Source organism: Myotis daubentonii, chromosome 9 (assembly GCF_963259705.1).
Source record: "Myotis daubentonii chromosome 9, mMyoDau2.1, whole genome shotgun sequence".
NCBI classification, from domain to species: Eukaryota; Metazoa; Chordata; class Mammalia; order Chiroptera; family Vespertilionidae; genus Myotis; species Myotis daubentonii.
The window spans coordinates 55,273,230-55,292,944 of NC_081848.1; the positions used below are offsets into that span (position 1 = coordinate 55,273,230).

A 19,715-nucleotide genomic window follows, 5' to 3' on the forward strand; every position below is an offset into this window, starting at 1 on the left:
CTCTGAGGGAGAAAGTCCAGAGATTTAATCAACTTCTCAAAGGGATTTGGGATGCTGAAATTCCAAGTCCAAAAGGATTTTTTTTTAACCCCTTAAAGCCTTACTGATCTTTCCCCTTTGGGTAATAGGAGTTGTCCCAAAAAATGTATACACACACTTTGAATAATTTTAAAGGCAGTGTTCATTAAAATACATTTCATTTTCAAAATTGAGCTAGCTAACAGCTGTTAAAGTGCACAGGATCACTATGGGCAGTGACAGGATCCAATTTAAACATTCTTCACAGGGAGGGGGACCAGATGGGTAAAATGGAGAGAGGAAGAGATAAGTCACTGGACTCAGGACAAGTGAGAAGCATCTCGTGATGCCCTTGTCTCACATCTCCAGAATCTCACTTGCCAGTGTCCCTTGGGCAGGAAGTCACAGGGGCTGCCCAGCATCTTGATAAGCCTCTCTTGGTCATCAGGTTCCACTCCTGCTCCTGCAGACACCTCCTATCCAGGGGTAGGAGAGCATTCTCTGGTGCTCAGCACTCCCTGGAAAGCTCCTCTTCTTCTACTTACCACTTTCAACTAGAAGATGGTGCTCAGGTAAGAGTTGGCTCAGAACTACCTTCTCTCAAAGGCAGTTTTGTTTTCTCCTTCTTAGTCTACATGCTCATGATTGCATTTTGGGGTGGAGCATGCAAGAAGCCATGGGCACCCATGAAGGAGAGTCCAGAGACCTGAAGCTCCCTCAGGGATGCCTTGGGTGCTGGTAGCTTAGGGTATGAGGGACCCAGGTCCTTTCTGCTTCATAGACATTGTTTTCAAACTGAATTATTGTTAATAACTTCAGATTATACACATTGCCTTGCTGTTCTATGAGGTTGTTTGTTAATTTGTTTGTTTTATGCATATGTCATTCCTATCCCAGCCAAAAACACAAGGCACAAAAATATAGGGCAATTTTAGAGATTTTAATAAAAAGACTGTGTACAAAGGGTGAGCAGGACTAAGGGAAACCAATAAAGGATACAGAGGCCCCTAAAGATACAGTGGGGCCTTGACTTACGAGTTTAATTCGTTCCGTGACGGAGCTCGTAACTCAAATTACTCATATGTCAAATCTTAAAGTGAACGAGTGAGACACGTGATGCTGGGCTGATGTTGTGGTGTTCACTGTGACGTTCACTGCGCCAACTAGCGGTGGGGTATCTGAAGCTGGCTCGTAACCCGAATTTTAGCTCGCAACTCAAAGCAAAAAATCGGCCGAGAGACAGCTCGTATCTCGAAATCTCGTTAGTTGGGACAGTCGTAAGTCAAGGCCCCACTGTAAATCATGATAGGGAGATATTGCCCTTGCGCATCCTGAAGTGTAAAGAGAAAGATAAGTTGCCAGAACATAGGAAGGCTGTGGCTGTAGCGCTGGTTGTCACTATGACTGAAAAAAAAGGCCAACAGACAGGAGCTATCTCCTTAGGTAGAGTAACACCACCATGGCAAACTCACAGCCTGACAGCAGAGAGGCAGGGAGTTAAAACCTCAATCACTGACATTCTGCCCTCCAATCAGCTGTCAGTGTCACCCTTTCCTGAGAGCAACCAGGAGCCAGAGGGAAAGAGAGGCCAATGGTGAGGCAAAGAGATGTGTCCTCCCAGGATGCAGCGGAGGGTAGAGAAGCTGGAAATGAAATTTGATGTCAAATGAAGAGAATCCATTTTTCTTATAGCCTCTTCTTAGTTGCTTTTCCTGGGACTTTTTCTTTCTCACTGTGATTACATCAACTTGTTATTACATCTCATTTATTTGATCTGTTGGCACCCCCCTACTGGGTGTCACGTCTTAAAAATAATATCTCTCATCATAAATGCCTTGAGGATGGAATGTACATTATTTTTCAAGGTGGTTGTATACAAATATTTTAAAGAATTTCAATTTATGATTTTGGTAGCCCTAGAAAGAAATGTATAAGAGATTATTAGAACTGGACTGGTGACTTCAAGGCATCAGACACCTGTGCTCTTTCAGATCACTGCTCCCCAGCCCTAGAGGGGACTTCATGCTCTTGCAGGGCTCCCAGACTCATCTGCATTCCATCCAGAGGAGAAGAGGGGAAGGTAAGGCACAACCTAAAACTGGTTACATCACTGTGCTCACCTCCCATTGGCTACCACCTGGTCCCATGGTGCCATCAAATGGGAATGGAAACTGGGATTAGAATCCATTTTCTGGTCTAAAACTCTCAGAACTATTATGTGAGAGAGAAGGAAATGGGAATTTAGACCAACTAGCATTTCCTCACCCCTGAAGCTCTCTCATGTTCTGAGCTCACATGAAGATTTCACTCAGGTGCTCATCCCACAATCAGGCAGAGAACTGTGGGAAAGCCTCAGGCTGGACTCCAGGAGACCAGGGCTGGCATTGGACCTGCTGTTCACCCTGTGATCTCAGGGAAATCCTTTGGCTCTTTCAGCCTCAGCTTCTTCCTGAGTTAAAGGATGATATTATAACAGATGGTCTCTAAAGAACATGTGCTCAGTGCCAAGGATACAATGGTGAACAACAACAAATACGAAAAAAAGACAAAATCCAGACAGATCTAGTCATCATTATTGAGGTTTGAGTTTAAAAAGGGACACAAGAGCTAGCAGGTTTGACTCAGTGGTTAGAGCAGCAGCCCACAGACTCAAGGGTAGAGGGGTTCGATTCTCCTGGGGGAGTCTGTGCTGGCTGAATTGACTGATTGGGTCTGTCCAGAGGGAAGAAGGAGCTCCCGGAATCTCGGGTCTGCTCTCAGCTGGATTCCACCCACTTCTTCCACACTGGATAAGCTTCACTTCCTTGTTATTTACCAAATTTGCCTATTCTAATTCAATAAAACACACAAATGAGTTCCCATTTTAGATTTGTCCCTGAGTTTACTTGCTTTCTGCCTTCCCCCGCTCCCCCATGTGTACTGGACACATCACCCTGGCAGTGGAGTTGCAGGGCAGGGGAAAGCTGAAGACTCTGACACAGACCTGTGGGTTCAGATCCAGGCTCTTCCACTTGTGCATGTGAGAACTGGAGCATGTCATTCAACCTCCCTGTGCTTGTCTTTTCCTATGTGCCAGATGGGTATAGGCACAGTACTGGCCTCATAGGGCTATTTGGAGGATTAAAAGAGGAAATACCATGTAAGCACTCATCAACTGCTACTCTTCACCTACGTGTGAATAGATTTATGTTTCTCACCTAAATTCTGCAAGAGCTTGTCTCTTTTCATCCAAAGAATTAAGCACTTCTTAACTCCACCACCACCAGGAGAATTCTCTTACACAAATGCTTTGATCTGCAAAGAAATCTCTACTCCAAATCACAGGTAGGGACATGAGTCGCTTTCCTATCACACGTATCATAGGAACCAGTTAATAATGCCCCTTCTGTTTTTCTGTCTCAACTACCTCTATTCAAACCCTTGGCCACCTCTCTCTCAAAATGGCTTCTTTCTCCTCTAAAATGCAGAGAAATTTAATTCAGTCCTGAATCCTCTCCCACCTGGATAGGAGGTGTCTGCAGGCATAAAAAAATTATTTCAAACACACAAGAGCTTTTCTCAGAATGAAAACTTAGAAATGGAATTTTATTTTTGTTACATATGTGTTTTGTTTTTTAAAAAATATATTTTATTGATTTTTACAGAGAGGAAGGGAGAGAGATAGAGAGCTAGAAACATCGATGAGAGAGAAACATTGATCAGCTGCCTCCCGCACATCTCCCACTGGGGATGTGCCCGCAACCCAGGCACACGCCCCTGACCGGAATCGAACCCGGGACCCTTCAGTCCGCAGGTCAGTGAGCCAAACCGGTTCCGGCTACATATGTGTTTTTTGATGGTGGAGTTAAAAGGGCTAACTTATATCTTACATTTAAAATTCTTCATTTAAAAAAATATTATATTATACTAGATGGCCAGTGCACAGATTCATGCACCAGTGGGGTCCCTTGGCCTGGCTTGTGGGGATCGGGTCAATACTGGCAATCCGACATTCCCTGAGGGATCCAGATTGCAAGAGGGCCCAGGCCAGGCTGAGGGACCCACCCAGTTCATGATTGGGGTGGGGAGGGGCTGCAGGAGGGCTCCAGGGCATTTCCAGCCTGTCTAGCCCAGTCCAGATTGGCTGGACCCCAGGAGCAAGCTAACCTACCGGTCAGAGTGTCTGCCCCCTTGTTGTTAGTGCCTGACATAGCGACTGGTCGAGCAGTCGAAGGAACAGTCAAACACATAGCATACTAGGCTTTTATTATATAGGATTAAATCCAAATTTTCTTCTTCATTCATTCATTCATTCATGGATTAACATTTTATTGACAGCCCCATGGTGTTCCCACACAGACTTAGGCCCTGGGGACACAACAATGGGAAGAGTAATCACTGTCTACCCTCATAGACATGACACACTGGGACATTTCTAATGCAAGAGCTTTGGGTGTCCTCACTCTGTCCTAACAAGGGGTCTCATTCCCTTCATGAGCCTAAGTCATAGCCTCCTTTCTCCCTCCTGGGTAGACCACTCTCAGTCACTGAGATTGCCCTGGGGCTTCTTACAGCCTGCTGTCAAACAAAGCCACTGTCCCAGAGCACAAGTACTGGGGAACTCAGGACCCTGCTGTCATCCACAGGACTGGGCAGACTCTTTTTTTTTTTTTTTTTACAAAGTAAATTCTTCTTTTTTTAAAAATATATTTTATTGACTTTTTACAGAGAAGAAGGGAGAGAGATAGAGAGTTAGAAACATTGATGAGAAAGAAACATCGATCAGCTGCCTCCTGCACACCTCCTACTGGGATGTGCCCACAACCAAGGTACATGCCCTTGACCGGAATAGAACCTGGGACCTTTCAGTCCACAGGCCGACGCTCTATCCACTGAGCCAAACCAGTTTCGGCTGGGCAGACTCTTCTCCTTCTGCCTCCAGGGCACATGCCATGGGTTGGATGGTGAGTGGAGAGGTTGGACATAGAGGGTCTGTGTTGCAGCAGAAAGAGCCCAGGCTCTAAGATTCAGAGAGAACTGGGTTTAAATTCAGGCTCCGGGACTCCGAGACTGTGTGGTTCAGAAAGAATCTTAGTCTCTGGAAGCCTCCATTCGCCACAGACAGGGTGGCCATGAGGGTCAGTGGTCATAGAGCAGGTGCTCAAGTCTTGTTTTGTTTCCAGGCCCACAGTTGCAGCATTTCTGAGCACGGATATGACAGCCACAGCCTGGGAGACCAACCTCACACCAACCAATGGAAGTGATCAAGCCTTTCATCAATATGATACAAAGTTCATAATCTTGCAATTACTGACAGTCATGGTGGCCCTGGTTGGGCTGGCAGGCAACACAGTGGTGCTCTGGCTGCTGGGCTTCCGCATGCGCAGGAACGCCTTCTCCGTCTACATCCTCAACCTGGCGGGAGCCGACTTCCTCTTCCTCGGCTGTTATATTATACAAGCCCTAGAGACACTCACCAGAAACTTCTCTCTCATCTCCATATCCATCCCAGACTTTTTCATGATTGTGTCCATCTTTGCCTACATCTCAGGCCTGAGCTTTCTCAGTGCCATCAGCACAGAGCGCTGCATGTCTGTCCTGTGGCCCATCTGGTACCGCTGCCGCCGCCCGAGACACATGTCCACCATCATGTGTGCCCTTGCCTGGGCCCTGTCCCTGCTGCTGAGTATCCTGGAAGGGAACTACTGTGGCTTCCTGAATTGGATTGTGCATGATTTTTGGTGCCCAGTGTTGGATTTCATCACTGCGGCGTGGCTGATTTTGTTATTTGTGCTTCTCTCTGGGTCCAGCCTGGCCCTGATGACCAGACTGCTGTGTGGCTCCCACCGGGTGCCACCCACCAGGCTCTACGTGACCGTCATGATCACCGTGCTGGTCTTCCTCCTCTGTGGCCTGCCCTTCGGAATCCACTGGAACCTCTTATTCTGGTTTGATGTCTTCCCTCATCTTGACCAGTTTGTAGTATTCCTGTCCTGTGTCAACAGCTGTGCCAACCCCATCATTTACTTCTTGGTTGGCTCCTTCAGGCAGCGATGGTGGAAGCGGAGACACACCCTGAGGCTGGTTCTCCAGAGGGCTCTGCAGGACACTCCTGAGGTGGATGAACCTGGAGAAAGCCTTCCTGGGGAAACCCTGGCCATGTCGGGAAGCAGTCTGGGCCAGGGATGAGAGCCTCTGTCCTGATCAGTCTGAAAGAACTTTGAGACTCACTGCTGCCCTGCCAGGCTTGGAAAGTAGTATTTAGTCTTCTCTCAGCCTCAGCCTCGGAATGTGTCAGTGACTCGCCAATCTCTTCAAATAGGTCGTTTTTAATCTGGCTTTTCTAGTTTTTCTCAGAGAAAGCAGTAGTCTGAAAGTTATACCTCCCCATCGTCCTTGACATTACCAATAAATTTCTCATGTGATCTGAATTTCCTTATTGAATGCTTTTCCTTTAAACTTCATTGCAACAGAAAGAATCCTTGTCTGAATCAGACAAATCCGGGTCTGAAGTCCTGGTTCTATAGCTCTCCTCTCCAAGCCTCAGTTAATTCATTGTAAAATGTGGTGAAATCATCTGCTCATAGGATCATAGTGGGGAATAAATTAGAAAACAGATTAAAAGCACTCAGCCAGGTGCAAAATATGACTAAATATTTCATAAACATCAGCGGTTAATACATGTGAAGCCGCTAATATATTATTGACTTCTGAGGTAATATTTAATACGTTAAAAAGAAAAGAATCCCTGTCCAAAACCATAAGCAGTCATTCAGAAATTGTTCTATCTGATTGGATAGAAAAAGAAGATTCCCTATGTTTATCTCAGACTATAGGCCCTTTAGATTCATGCTTAGTGCTGTGGTTGGGGGCATTCTACAGGGTAAAAGCTTGAATAAATGAGTTGGCCTACCTCTAATCTCATTGGGTTGTCTGGGTGTAGGGAAAATGATATCCTTAGATAAGCACAGTCCAGGAAATTGGGCCTCTGAAACGTCCTCTGGTAGCATTTGTCCACAGCATCTTCTCTGCCTGGATCTGGCACATTATAGGCACACAGTACTAGTAGAGTTGGGTAAACACAGAAATGTGTGAATAATTTATCTCATTGTTTCAAATGCTTCATAGTTAAGTTCTTAAGGAAATGCCATATAACTCCATTTGGCTGTGGCATGGGCACATGAAAGGAACTTATAGGAACTAAAGCTGAAAACACTGGTTGTCCCCACATCATGTGAAAGAAATCTAGCGAACAAATGTCCTGGGGAGAGAGAGAGGCACAAGTATTGCATGTGGTGTGCTAAATTCTTTATCTGCTGAAAGGGAACACAGTTTACACAGGTGTTGATATTGATAAGTCACAACTACAAAGGAGGTCTCATTACACAAAGCTATAATATAACTTGTAAAAGAGTTAAAATGGGAACTGTAAACATCGGTTGCTATTGGTGATTGAGGTCAGGAGAGACTTTACATTTTTATTTTATATACTCTTGTGTCCTCTGAAATAAACTAATGTGCATTCATTACTCCTGGGAGTAAATGGAAACAGATCAGATGAGCCAGGCCATGCAGGGCCCTGAATGCCAAGCAAACTCTTCTTTAGCTATGCAAGCTCACATTATTTGTTGGGTGGGCTTCCTGAACACGCCCACAGTGGGCAGTGGCAGGCTCCAGTTCAAACATTCCTCACAGGAGGGGGACCACATGGGGTAAGATGTGGAGAGGAAGAGATAAGTCATTAGACTTAGGGCAAGTGAGAAGCATCTTGTGAGGCCCTTGTCTCACATCTCCAGAATCTCATTTGCCAGTGCCCCTTGGGCAGGAAGTCACAGGGGCTGCCCAGCATCTAGATAAGCCTCTCTTGGTCATCAGGTTCCACTCCTGCTCCTGCAGACACCTCCTATCCAGGGGTAGGAGAGCATTCTCTGGTGCTCAGCACTCCCTGGAAAGCTCCTCTTCTACTCACCACCTTCAACTAGAAGATGGTGCTCAGGTAAGAGTTGGCTCAGAACTACCTTCTCTCAAAGGCAGTTTTGTTTTCTCCCTCTTAGTCCACATGCATCTTAGGGTGGAGCATGCAAGAAGCCATGGGCACCCATGAAGGAGAGTCCAGAGACATGAAACTCCCTGAGGGAAGCTTTGGGTGCTGGTAGTTTAGGGTGTGAGGGACCCAGGTCCTTTCTGCTTCACAGACATTGTTTTCAAATTTGAATTATTGTTAATAACCTCAGCTTGCAAACATTAGCTTCTGTTCCATGGATTTTATTGTTTGTTTGTTATATGTTTGTATCTTTCTTGTTCCAGCATAAAACACAGACAGAGCACAAACTAATGAGTAATTGAAGAGAGTTTAATAAAGGGACTATGTACAAAGGGGTGAGCAGGAGTAAGGGAAATTGATGAAGATGGAGAGACCCCTAAAGATAAGTCATAATAGGGAGCTACTGCTGAAGGGTAAAGGGAAAGATAAGTTACCAGAATACAGCGAGGGATATGGCTCTAGCGGTGGTTGTCATTTTGACCATAAGAAAGGCAACCAGACAGGGGCTATGTCCTTAGGTAGAGTAACACCATCATGGCCAACTCACAGCCTGACATCAGAGAGCCAGGGAGTTGAAACCTGCCCTCCTCCTGCTCTCCAACCAACTGCCAGTGTCTCTCCTTCCTGAGAGCAACCAGGGCACTGAGGTAAAGGGGTCCAGTGGTGAGGATGCAGAGGAGGGTAGAGAATCTGGAAATGAGATTTGATGTCAAATGAAGAAAACCCATTTCTTCTTATCATCTCCCAATAGTTGGTTTACCTGGTCTCTCTCTCTCTCTCTCTCTCTCTCTCTCTCTCTCTTTGTTTGACTCTTTGCACCTCTCTATTGGGTGTCACTTTTTGGAATAATATCTCACTATCATCAAAAATGCCTTGATAATAAAATGTAGTTTGTTTGGTGTGTGCTTTTTAAAGTGGGAGTACACTATTAACGATAAGTATTTTATATTTATTACTTTGGCTGCTCTAGGAAGAAATCCATTATAAGCGTGAATTAAACTGTGTCCCACTAGACACACCACTGTTCAGGGAAAAGTACCTCCTGTCCTGATAGAGATGACACACTGAGCATTTCTAGCACAAGAGGACAGGTCATACTCATACCCCTCATAGCAAGAGATTGTGTTCCATTTATAACCCCAAATCACGATCTTCTTTCTGGAGGATGGACATTCTCAGTTACTGAGAAAACCCAGAGGTCATGGCTGGGACTTTCAACTTTGAGCCCTTGAAAGGAAATCTCAGCCGCAGGGCAGAAGCAATGGTGAGCTCCGAGTCCTGCTGTCATCCCACTGTGTCCAGACTATGCTCCTCCTGCCTCCAGAAGACATGACATGGTCTCCCACTATGAGTGGAGGTATTTGGACTACAGACTATTCCCATGTCAGAAGAAGGTCCATGTTGCGCAGAGAGATCCCCAAATCTGGAGTCAGAGAGAACGGTGTTTGAATCCAGGTTCCAGGACTCCAAGGCGGTGATGCCTTTGGTATCATAATCTCTGTAACACAGACAGTAATTCCCAGGTAGCAGGGTGCCATGAGACTCACTGATCATGCACCAGGTGCTCAAGTCTTATTTCTGTTCCAGTGGCACCAGTGGAGGGTTCCTGAGCATGAATCCATCTGTCACAGCCTGGAGCAGCAAACTCACATCAATAAGTGGAAGAGTACAAACTTTCAACACAGAGTTCCTAATTCTGGAATTACTGACAGCCATCCTGACCCTGCTGGGGCTGGCAGGGAACCTCTGGCTCCTGGGCTTCCCCATGCGCAGGAACGCCTTTTCAATCTATATCCTCAACCTGACGGGAGCCGACTCCCTCTTCCTCTGCTGCCAGATTATACATTCCCTATGTTCAATTTTGTCCCCATTGAAATATGCAGATTTGTCATCGCTGTGTCAGTGTTTACCTACATCTCAGGCCTGAGCTTTCTCAGCGCCATCAGCACAGAGCGCTGCCTATCTGTCTTGTGGCCAATCTGGTACCGCTGCCGCCGCCCCAGACCCCTGTCAGCTGTCACATGTGCCCTGCTGTGGTCCCTGTCCCTACTGCTGAGCATCCTGGATAAAAAATTCTCTATCATTCCGATGAATTTTTTAAGCCTTTCCATGTGTCGGGTATTTAATTTCATCACTGCGGCGTGGCTGATTTTGTTATTTGTGCTTCTCTCTGGGTCCAGCCTGGCCCTGATGACCAGACTGCTGTGTGGCTCCCACCGGGTGCCGCCCACCAGGCTCTATGTGACCATCGTGCTCACAGGGCTGGTCTTCCTCCTCTGCGGCCTGCCCTTCGGCATCCACCGGTTCCTCTTATCCTGGCTTGAAAAATATTTTGATGCCTTCCTTCATCTTTACAAATTTGTAGTACCCCTGTCCTGTGTCAACAGCTGTGCCAACCCCATCATTTACTTCTTCGTTGGCTCCTTCAGGCAGCGATGGTGGAAGCAGCGACACACCCTGAGGCTGGTTCTCCAGAGGGCTCTGCAGGACACTCCTGAGGTGGATGAACCTGGAGAAAGCCTTCCTGGGGAAACCCTGGCCATGTCGGGAAGCCACCTGGGGCAGGGATGAGAGCCTCTGTCCTGATCAGTCTGAAGTAACTTCCAGACTCAATATTGCCCTGCCAGGCTTGGACAGTATCTAGTCTTCTCTCAGCGTCAGCCTCAGAATGTGTCAGTGATTCACCAATCTCTTCAAATAGTTTGTTTTTAATCTGGCTGTTCTAGTTTTTCTCAGAGAAAGCATTCATCTGAAAGTTATACCTCTCCATCATCCTTGACATTACCCATAAATTTTTCATGTGATCTGAATTTCTTTTTGAATGTTTTTTCTTTACAATCTTCATTGCAACAGAAAGAATCTCTGTCTGAATCAGACAAATCCGGGTCTGAAGTCCTGGATCTGCTGCTCTTCTCTCCAAGCCTCAGTTAATTCCTCTGCAAAATGTGGTTGAAATCATCTGCTTGTAGGATCATAGTGGGGAATAAATAAGAAAATGGATGAAAAGGACTCAGCCAGGTGCCAAATATGACTAAATATTTCATAAACATCAGCTGTTAATGTTCATGAAGCCTCTAATATATTATTGGCTTGGAGGCAATATATAGTAAGTTAAAAAAAAAAAAAAAGGAAAAAAGAATCCTTGTCCAAATCCATAAACTGATGTTCTGAAATTTTTCTACTGGATTGGGTAGAAAAAGAAGATTCCTTATTTTTCTCTCAGACTATATGCCCTTTAAATTCATGTTTAGTGCTGTGATTGGAGGCATTCTATATGTAAAAAGCTAGAATAAATGAGTCGGCCTACTTCTAATCTCATTGGGTTCTCTGGGTTTAGGGAAAATATTCTTAGAGTCTCTACTGCATAAGTGCAGTCCAGGAAATTGGGCTTGTGAAAGTCCTCCAGTGGCATTTGTCTACAGCATGGTGACAAGTTGGCTTTGGGTTGTAGTAAAGAAAACCATGGCCTTTACCTTTGAGAAATGATGAGTGGTTATAGCTCTCACCTTGACCAGGGTAGAGTGTAGCACTATATCCCACCAATTCCAATGTGGTCATTGTAACCTCAGGGTCAATTTTAAAATAGAAATTATCTTGGAACACAATTATTAGTAGCACTTAGATAGTAGTTTTGGAATAGTCTGTAAGCCTCGAGATTTTGTACAGATTATTGTGGCTGTGAATTGTAGTCAGTTTCATGGCCAGTCCTCATGAGTTGATAACATCTGATCCTGCCCTAGTCATATCATTGTATTGGTAGAAACTTAGGTTCCTTATAGAATTCTGGACTATTCTCTGACACTGGTTACTCATTCCTCAGAGAACTCAGGCAGACGTGGAGGGTCCACTATGACAAGGTGACAACAGACAGGGCTGTCTGTTCACAGACAGTGAGGCTGCCCCATATATTTACACTCAGAGGGAGGAATTCACAAATGAATGCTGAGTGCTCCAGAGACACTACAGGTAGCTGTGAAAATGATACTAACTGCAGTTTTCCACTTTTCGAACCAAATATATCCATCAGAACTAGGTTTCCTGACGTTTGATCCAATGCTCTTTCCAGTTAATCACTTTCTGATTCTGTGTCCTACAAGCACCCCCTTCATTTCCAGATGCTGTACTAGGCTTGGCTGTAGGTAAGGGGTTCCTCAGCTGAATGACAGGGTGGTGGAAGAAGGTAGGAAGATAGTGCATGTAGTCTGTGCACTAGGCTGAGTGCTTTGATGTGATGCCACCAACTTACACTGAGGGTGCTTAAGAGATTCAGCCCTGTGAGTCTTATGATCCTTTCAAATGTACAGCTTTGAGGAACCCTGTAGGAAAATTTCATCTCATTTTTTTGAGCCAAAGACTGTTGGGTTTCACCTGGACAACTGGTTATTTTTATGTCAGTGGCATTCCTCTTCGTGTTGGCTGCAAGAAAACTTAGAGCTTCTGGATGCTCAAGCCCAGCCATTGCAGCCACAGTGAACACATGTGGCCCCAACCTTCCTCTATAGATCACTTATAACATTGTCCCAGAATGTCTGGTTTGTATGTCTCCCTCTTCCACCACACTGTGAGGTCTTGAGGAACAGATAGCATGCTTTTGAAAGCCCAGTGATGGTCTTGGCCTGCAATTTAGAAGACGTTAAGCAACAATTTTTCTCAAGCAGCTCCTGCCTGATAATCATGGTATTTTCTTGAAAAGACTGGCTGAAGAAAAAAAAGGAAAAAGAAGAGACAGGCTCTGTCACAGGTCTCACTGAAGCTCCTGCAGGCATCTCCCACTCAAGGTAACAGAACGTGTTCTCTGGAATCGGTCAATAGGAGGAAGGCGCTTACCTTTCTTCGCAGTTCTCATTGCTGCTTCCAGGGAGAAGCATGGAGGGGAGGAAAGAGTCTGCTCATGAGCTGCCTCCTTTCCAAAGCTAGTGATGGCTTTTCCTGTGATTTCATCTTGGGTGGGTCATGCAGGACATAGAAATTTCCTTCAGGAAGAGAGGAAGGATATGAAAGTCCCTCATGGCACTTTTGGGAGCTGTTATCCACAACTGTCTATTTATGCATTGCTTCAACAAACATCATTAAAACATATGTGACCAAGCACTGTACTTCTACGTAGAGTGAAAACTTTTTCAAAAATATTTTCTCAGTAGACTGTGTAACCACCCCTTTCCATTCCATCTAGAAAAGGTACTGATTTGCATCCAATAAATGCTGAGCCCTCAAGGTTACTCACTGATTCCCTAGTGCACATGGACCTCAGAGCCCTGAGTTATCTGCTTCACAAGAAGAAATTGGGTCTGTTTCCAATACTGCTTATTCCATTGGCCTTATTTGTGTACTTACCTCATTTATCAAAATACAGTATAAATCAATGAAAAATGATTATGAAAGGAGAATTATAGTTTCAATTAAAAGTAGTATGAGTGGTCAATTAAAGGAAGTCTCAGAAATATTGTTATTGAAATGGGCATAAATCTGACAACTACTCTAGATAGAAAACATTTAGCAGTATTGAGAAATATCCTCATGCAGCATGACATACATATGATTTTATGACCTCCACTTACTACATATAAACTGCAAATCATAGGCAAGGCTGAATGGATGTGCTTTCTGCAAGCAAGACACAGTACAATTCTATATGCTGACCCACACTCCAAGGAAATTCCTTCCCTCTCTTTCATTTTTGGTGAATGAATTCAAGGTAACAGTTTAATATGTATATTACAAATATATCCTTATTTTTAATTGCCCTTTAACAGATCTTTACAGTGAACCTATCCACATGTAGTCTTGAATATATCAAGCATGCATTTTATAGCAAAGTCACTCAATTATTCTCCTGTTATTTCTATAAATAATAACTGAGCTTCTCCTATGCTCCATCCCCTGTGCCAGGCTTTAGAGATTCAAAGACAGCATCCCCTCAAGCTGTAGAAGGAAGCAGTCCAGTGCAGCGCACACTGTCATACAACATGGTACATGCCATCATAGGGTTATGTTTTGGGGTCAGAGGAGAAGTCATCTAAAAATTCTAAGTTCTCTTGCCTCCATCCTGAAGAGCCCAATACCAGCCCAGGAGACACATGACAGTATAGACCCAGGTGGCTCCTCCTGATGGACACCATCCTGAGCAAAAGCTTTACCATTTATGCAATAGCTAGAGTCACTACGCCAAATCTGCCAACAGCCCCCAGTCTACGCTCTGACATCCACCAACACACAATTCATGAAGACATTTTTCAAAGAGAGTGCCTGCAGGTGCTTAGGTCACGGGCCTTGCTCCACTACCTATTCCTGAACCTGTTGGTCCAGCAGAGGAAGCCCTGTCTCCACCCAGCCCACTTTAGCAACAGAGACCCTGGAACATGCAGAAATGCAGAACCTGTGTGTGCTAGATTTGGAGCACTGGACCTGGAGTTTAGGAACCTAGATTTTCATGATGACTCCATCAGAAACTTGGGTCACAAGCCCAGTCTAGGCAATCCAAGCAAACAGTGCGATTATGAGGTTGCCTCAGTCTGAATTGCATGCCATTTGTGTTCAGGTATCAGTTTTCAAATACGAAGGTAGGCTTTGACTTTACCAGAGATGTGGGCTGGAGGTAACTTCTGTTGCAAGTCAGGCTGGAAGTAAATGACATAGAGACTAAAACAAAACAAAACAAAACCATGCCGGTTTGGATCAGAAGATGAAGCATTGGCCCACAGGCTGAAGGATCTGGGTTTGATCCTGGTCAAGGGTATGTACCTTGACTGCAGGTTATGGACCGGGTTAGGGTGCCTACAGACATCAATGTTTCTCTCTCTCTCTTTTTCTCCCCCTTCTTTCCCCTCTATCTAAAAATTAATGGAAAAATATCCTCAGGTGAGATTAAAAATAAATAAATAAAAATCAAAACCATTAAACTTTCAAAAAAAAAAGCCCAAGCCTGTTTGGCTCAGTGGCACTCCCCTTTTTCAGTGCCGCTGGCCCTCACCAGGCAAAGCCTCCTCCCAGGCTCTGACCAGGCCAAATGTTCTTGTCCCCAGGGCTGCCAGACTCAGCCACAGGGGCGCAGGTTTTCCAGCTCACAGCCTTGCCCCTTGCCTCAGGTCGCTGCAGGGCAGGGGAGAATCATTCATTCCACAGGGCATGGAAGGCGGGCCTCCACTGCTCTAGATGTGGATAGGACCTCCTTCCCAGGCCACACTGTCCAGTCTCCATCTGGCTCTTCTTCAAACATTCCTCTAGACCAGTGGTTCTCAACCTTCCTAATGCTGCGACCCTTTAATACAGTTCCTCATGTTGTGGTGACCCCCAGCCATAAGTTATTTTCGTTGCTACTTCATAACTGTAATTTTGTTATTGTTATGAATCGTAATGTAAATATCTGATATGCAGGATGTATTTTCATTGTTACTAATTGAACATAATTAAAGCATAGTGATTAATCACAAAAACAATACGTAATTATATATGTGTTTTCCGATGGTCTTAGGCGACCCTTGTGAAAGGGTCGTTCGACCCCCAAAGGGGTCGCGACCCACAGGTTGAGAACCGCTGCTCTAGACAGTACATCCCTCAGGACCACTGGTCAGAGTGCCTGTCTGACAGCTCCACAGGCCCTGAGCTGCCCTGCATGGCTCCCACCCACAGACTCTCATGAAAAGAACTCCTGAAGAACGTGCTTTGAGGAATGGAAGACATGAGATGTGAAATGCGAAGGTGAGCAAAAACATTGGATATCATGGGAATACATTTGAACAAACACTGTTGAAAACAATACCTGTTTAATTTCTTTGGGGGAAAACAGAGTCAAAATTCAGTCCTGGAGCCAGTAGGTTGGGAGGATGGAAACAGAGGTTGAGTTTCCTAAGGTCTTGGTGTTTGTTGTTCATGAAGAGGGCAGACTTCTCGGGTGAGCTGTACAGTTTGTCCACTGCACTAAACAAAGGCAGAGGAGGGGAAAGGGCCGACATAGGATACACTGGTTAACGCTTGTATCCAGGTGCAGGGTTCTGACGCCTGGGAAGGAAGGGGCACATTTTTTTTCATAACAGAGGCAAGGTCAGAGCTGCATAAGTGTGCTAGAAGTGGACACTTTTACATGGTACAACTACTAATTTCTTTAGATTTTACACAAATGTCTTAAATAGCTAAGGCAATTGACTAGAAAATAGAGAGTGTAAAACATCCAGATAAGTTGAGGAGAAAATAAACATGCTCTGTAAAGCCCCTGATGTACTGGGCAGTACAGAACTTCCTATGCTGCTCCCACTCTTTTATGAAATCTTCCAAAAATAGGAAGATCAGAGACCTGTGTCTAGTGAGATGAAGGTTGTAATGCCTGCTGACTAAACTAGCAGGGTGTGGCAGCATCTCCTACCCGTGTGGGTCTGTGTAAAGAGCCTCAAGTGAGCAGCTTCCCTTTTCAGGCAGAGTTTTGCTTGGAATGGCCAATTCCATAAGAATAGCACTTTCCTCATGGGCCTGAAACACAGGGTAGTGGGCTAACGGATATATGATCATCTGAGGGTGAAAATATCTCAGTGGAGATCCTTTTTCCTCTATGTGTGTGTGTACTTTTGGAATATGATTTTGCCAGCTTTTTACTGAGATATATTTGTCATATAACATTATATTACTTTCTAGTGTACAACAAAATGATTCAATATTTGTGTATATTGTGAAATAATCATCACAATATGCCTAGTTAACACCCATCACCACACATAGATACCTTTTTTTTCTCTTGTGAGGAGAACCTTTAAGATTTACACTCTTGGCCCCTTTCCATTATACAAAACAGTATTATAAATTATAGCCACCACGTTTTACATTACCTGCCCTGGCCTTATGTATTTTTTAACTATGAGTCAGTTTGGGGGGGGGGGCCTTTTTTCCCCTTTCTATTAAATTAGTTGGGTAAACACAGAAATGAGTGAATAACATCGGTTAAGAAATTATCTAAAGGAGAAACCAAGATGGTGGCATAGGTAAACACTAGAAATTGCTGCCTCCCACAACAACTTCAAAAATAAAATGAAAAGACAAAACGGACATCATCCAGAACTACAGGAAGGCTGGCTGAGTGGAAATTCTACAACTAGAAGGAAAGAGAAAAGCACACTGAGACTCAGAGGAGCTGCGGAAGTAAAGTGCAGAGGTACGGAGGCTCAAGCGCATGCAGAAAGTGGCTGGCACCTGAGGACGCAGCTGTCTTTTTGAATCGGGAGGAAGTCACAAGCTCCCGACTGCTCTGAACTCCACTTCCGGGAAGTCTCTGGGGACCCAGGACTCATACGGGGAGAAACTGGACTGTCTGGCAGCAGGCAGAACTCGGAACTTGAGGGTGGCTTTCCCTCAGAGGTGCTTGCAGCAATTACCGGGACACTGAGATGTGCGGTCCCTTAGGGCAGGGCTGAGGATCAGCCATAGCTGCTTGCTCTGCCCTGTTGATTCCTTGAGACCCCGCCCCACGAAGGCTTCAGCTGAGGCTTTTGCATTAGAATGCCCTGGCCCTTTGCAACCTGAAAATTACCTAACAAATTGCAGCTGGGCCAGAAAGACCCAGAACTTCCAAGAGAAGGCCCAAGGCCCCACAGCAGCTTGCATTGCTTCACAGCTGGGCCTCATCTGGGCACCTCCAAACTCCAAAAAAGGAAGGGGAATCTGCAGATCTCTTCATAGCTCCTGCTGGGTAACCTCAGGCAGAGGCAAAATTAGCACCTCCTTAGCTCCAAGAGCCAGTGTACCCAGTGGTCAGAGTGGGACCATCCAGATTACAACTCCTCAGAGCCATAAGGGACACACCCAGGGGGCAGACTCAGTGAGCACCAAAGTCCCACTGAAGCAAGTCTTGACCCAGAAGGGTGTCTTCAGCACAGAAGTTCTCCCACTGCAGACACAGCTGATTCTCACTGCCAATTGGCCTGGAGGTGAATTCCTCCCAGTGATACCTACAACAATCAAGGCATAACTACAACAAGACTGTGCACAAAGTCCACAAAGGGGTGCACCAAGAATGTCCACCTCAGGTAACTGGGGAGGCGGAGCCACTGGGCCCTATAGGACACCTAGCACAGAAAGCCACTCTACCTCGCCCTTTCCTGTGCCCTTTTAAGGCTGACTCAGTGTCTAAGAGGCTAACACAGAAGGGTAAAGCAAGTCTCCATAAAACCCAGAGAAGAGATGGTAAAAACTCCTCTTTGGATCCTGTCTGGAGTCACAGCTGAAAAAAAAACACACCAAAAAAACAACAACCACTCTACCAACACAGGGAAGCATAAAAAAAAAAAATGCAGAGACAAAGAAACAGGTCACAAATGACAGAAATGGAAGAAATCAAACGACTGGATATAGAGTTCAAAACCACATTTATAAGGTTTCTAAAGAATTTTCTGGAAACCACTGATAAATTTAGTGAGACCCTGGAGGATATGAAAAAAGACCAACTAGAAATAAAGCATACACTGACTGAAATAAAGAATAATATACAGAGATCCAACAGCAGACAAGAGGATCCCAAGAATCAAGTCAAAGATTTGAAATACGAAGAGACAAAAAATACCCAACCAAAAAAGCAAAAAGCAAAAGGAATCCAAAAATATGAAGATAGTGTAAGGAGCCTCTGGGACAACTTCAAGTGTACTAACATCAGAATTATAGGGGTACCAGAAGAAGAGAGAGGGCAAGATATTGAAAACCTATTTGAAGAAATAATGACGGAAAACTTCCCCTACCTGGCCAAAGAAATAGACTTACAAGTCCAGGAAGCACAGAGAACCCCAAACAAAAGGAATCCAAAGAGGACCACACGAAGACACATCATAATTAAAATGCCAAGAGCAAAAGACAAAGAGAGAATCTTAAAAGCAGCAAGAAAAAAAAAGTCAGTTACCTACAAGGGAGTACCCATACAACTGTCAGCTGATTTCTCAACAGAAACCATGCAGGCCAGAAGAGAGTGGCAAGAAATACTCAAAGTGATGAATAGCAAGAACCTACAACCAAGAGTATCCAGCAAAGCTATCATTCAGAATTGAAGGCCAGATAAAGAGCTTCACAGATAAGAAAAAGCTAAAGGAGTTCATCACCACCAAACCAGCATTATATGAAATGCTGAAAGGTATTCTTTAAGAAGAGGAAGAAGAAAAAGGAACTCTTACCATTTGCCACAGCATGGATGGAACTGGAGAGCATTATGCAAAGTGAAATAAGCCAGTCAGAGAAGGATAAATACCACATGATCTCACTCATTGGTGGAATATAATGAACAGCATAAACTGATGAACAAGGACTGATCCAGAGATGGAGAGGCATTGATTAGACTGTCGGGCCTTGGAGGGAAGGTAGGGGAGGGTAGGGGTAAGGGGGAAAGATCAACCAGAGGACTTACATGCAAGCATATAGGCCTAACCAATGGACACGGACAACTGGGGGGGGGGGCGCTGAGGGCATGAGTGGGGGGGTAGGGGGTAACGTGGGGATAAGGACACATATGTAATATCTTAATCAATAAAAAATATAATGTATTTTAAAAAAAAGAAATTATCTAAGTTTCAGCTCTGGCCAGTTTGGCTCAGTAAATAGAGCATCAGCCTGTGGACTGAAGGGTCCTAGGTTTGATTCCTGTTAAGGGCATATTCCTGGGTTGAAGGCCTGATCACCAGCAGGGAGTGTGCAGGAGGCAGCCAATCAA

General features: G+C 44.9%; 1 protein-coding gene, 1 non-coding gene and 1 pseudogene across 2 annotated transcripts; all 3 read left to right on the forward strand.

The window, feature by feature from the left end:
* Positions 1 to 4,754: 4,754 nt before the first annotated feature.
* On the forward strand, positions 4,755 to 6,236 carry LOC132242220 (mas-related G-protein coupled receptor member X2-like). Its single transcript, XM_059711127.1, has one exon. It carries the CDS (start codon positions 5,212 to 5,214, stop codon positions 6,184 to 6,186), a length of 975 nt encoding a protein of 324 aa, XP_059567110.1. The 5' UTR covers positions 4,755 to 5,211; the 3' UTR covers positions 6,187 to 6,236.
* A 1,537-nt stretch (positions 6,237 to 7,773) lies between these two features.
* On the forward strand, positions 7,774 to 10,656 carry LOC132242221 (mas-related G-protein coupled receptor member X2-like; annotated as a pseudogene).
* Positions 10,657 to 18,125: 7,469 nt separating this feature from the next.
* On the forward strand, positions 18,126 to 18,247 carry LOC132242460 (small nucleolar RNA SNORA26). The gene has a single exon (XR_009454646.1). It is a non-coding gene; the product is annotated as a small nucleolar RNA SNORA26 (small nucleolar RNA).
* The last annotated feature ends 1,468 nt before the right edge of the window (positions 18,248 to 19,715 follow it).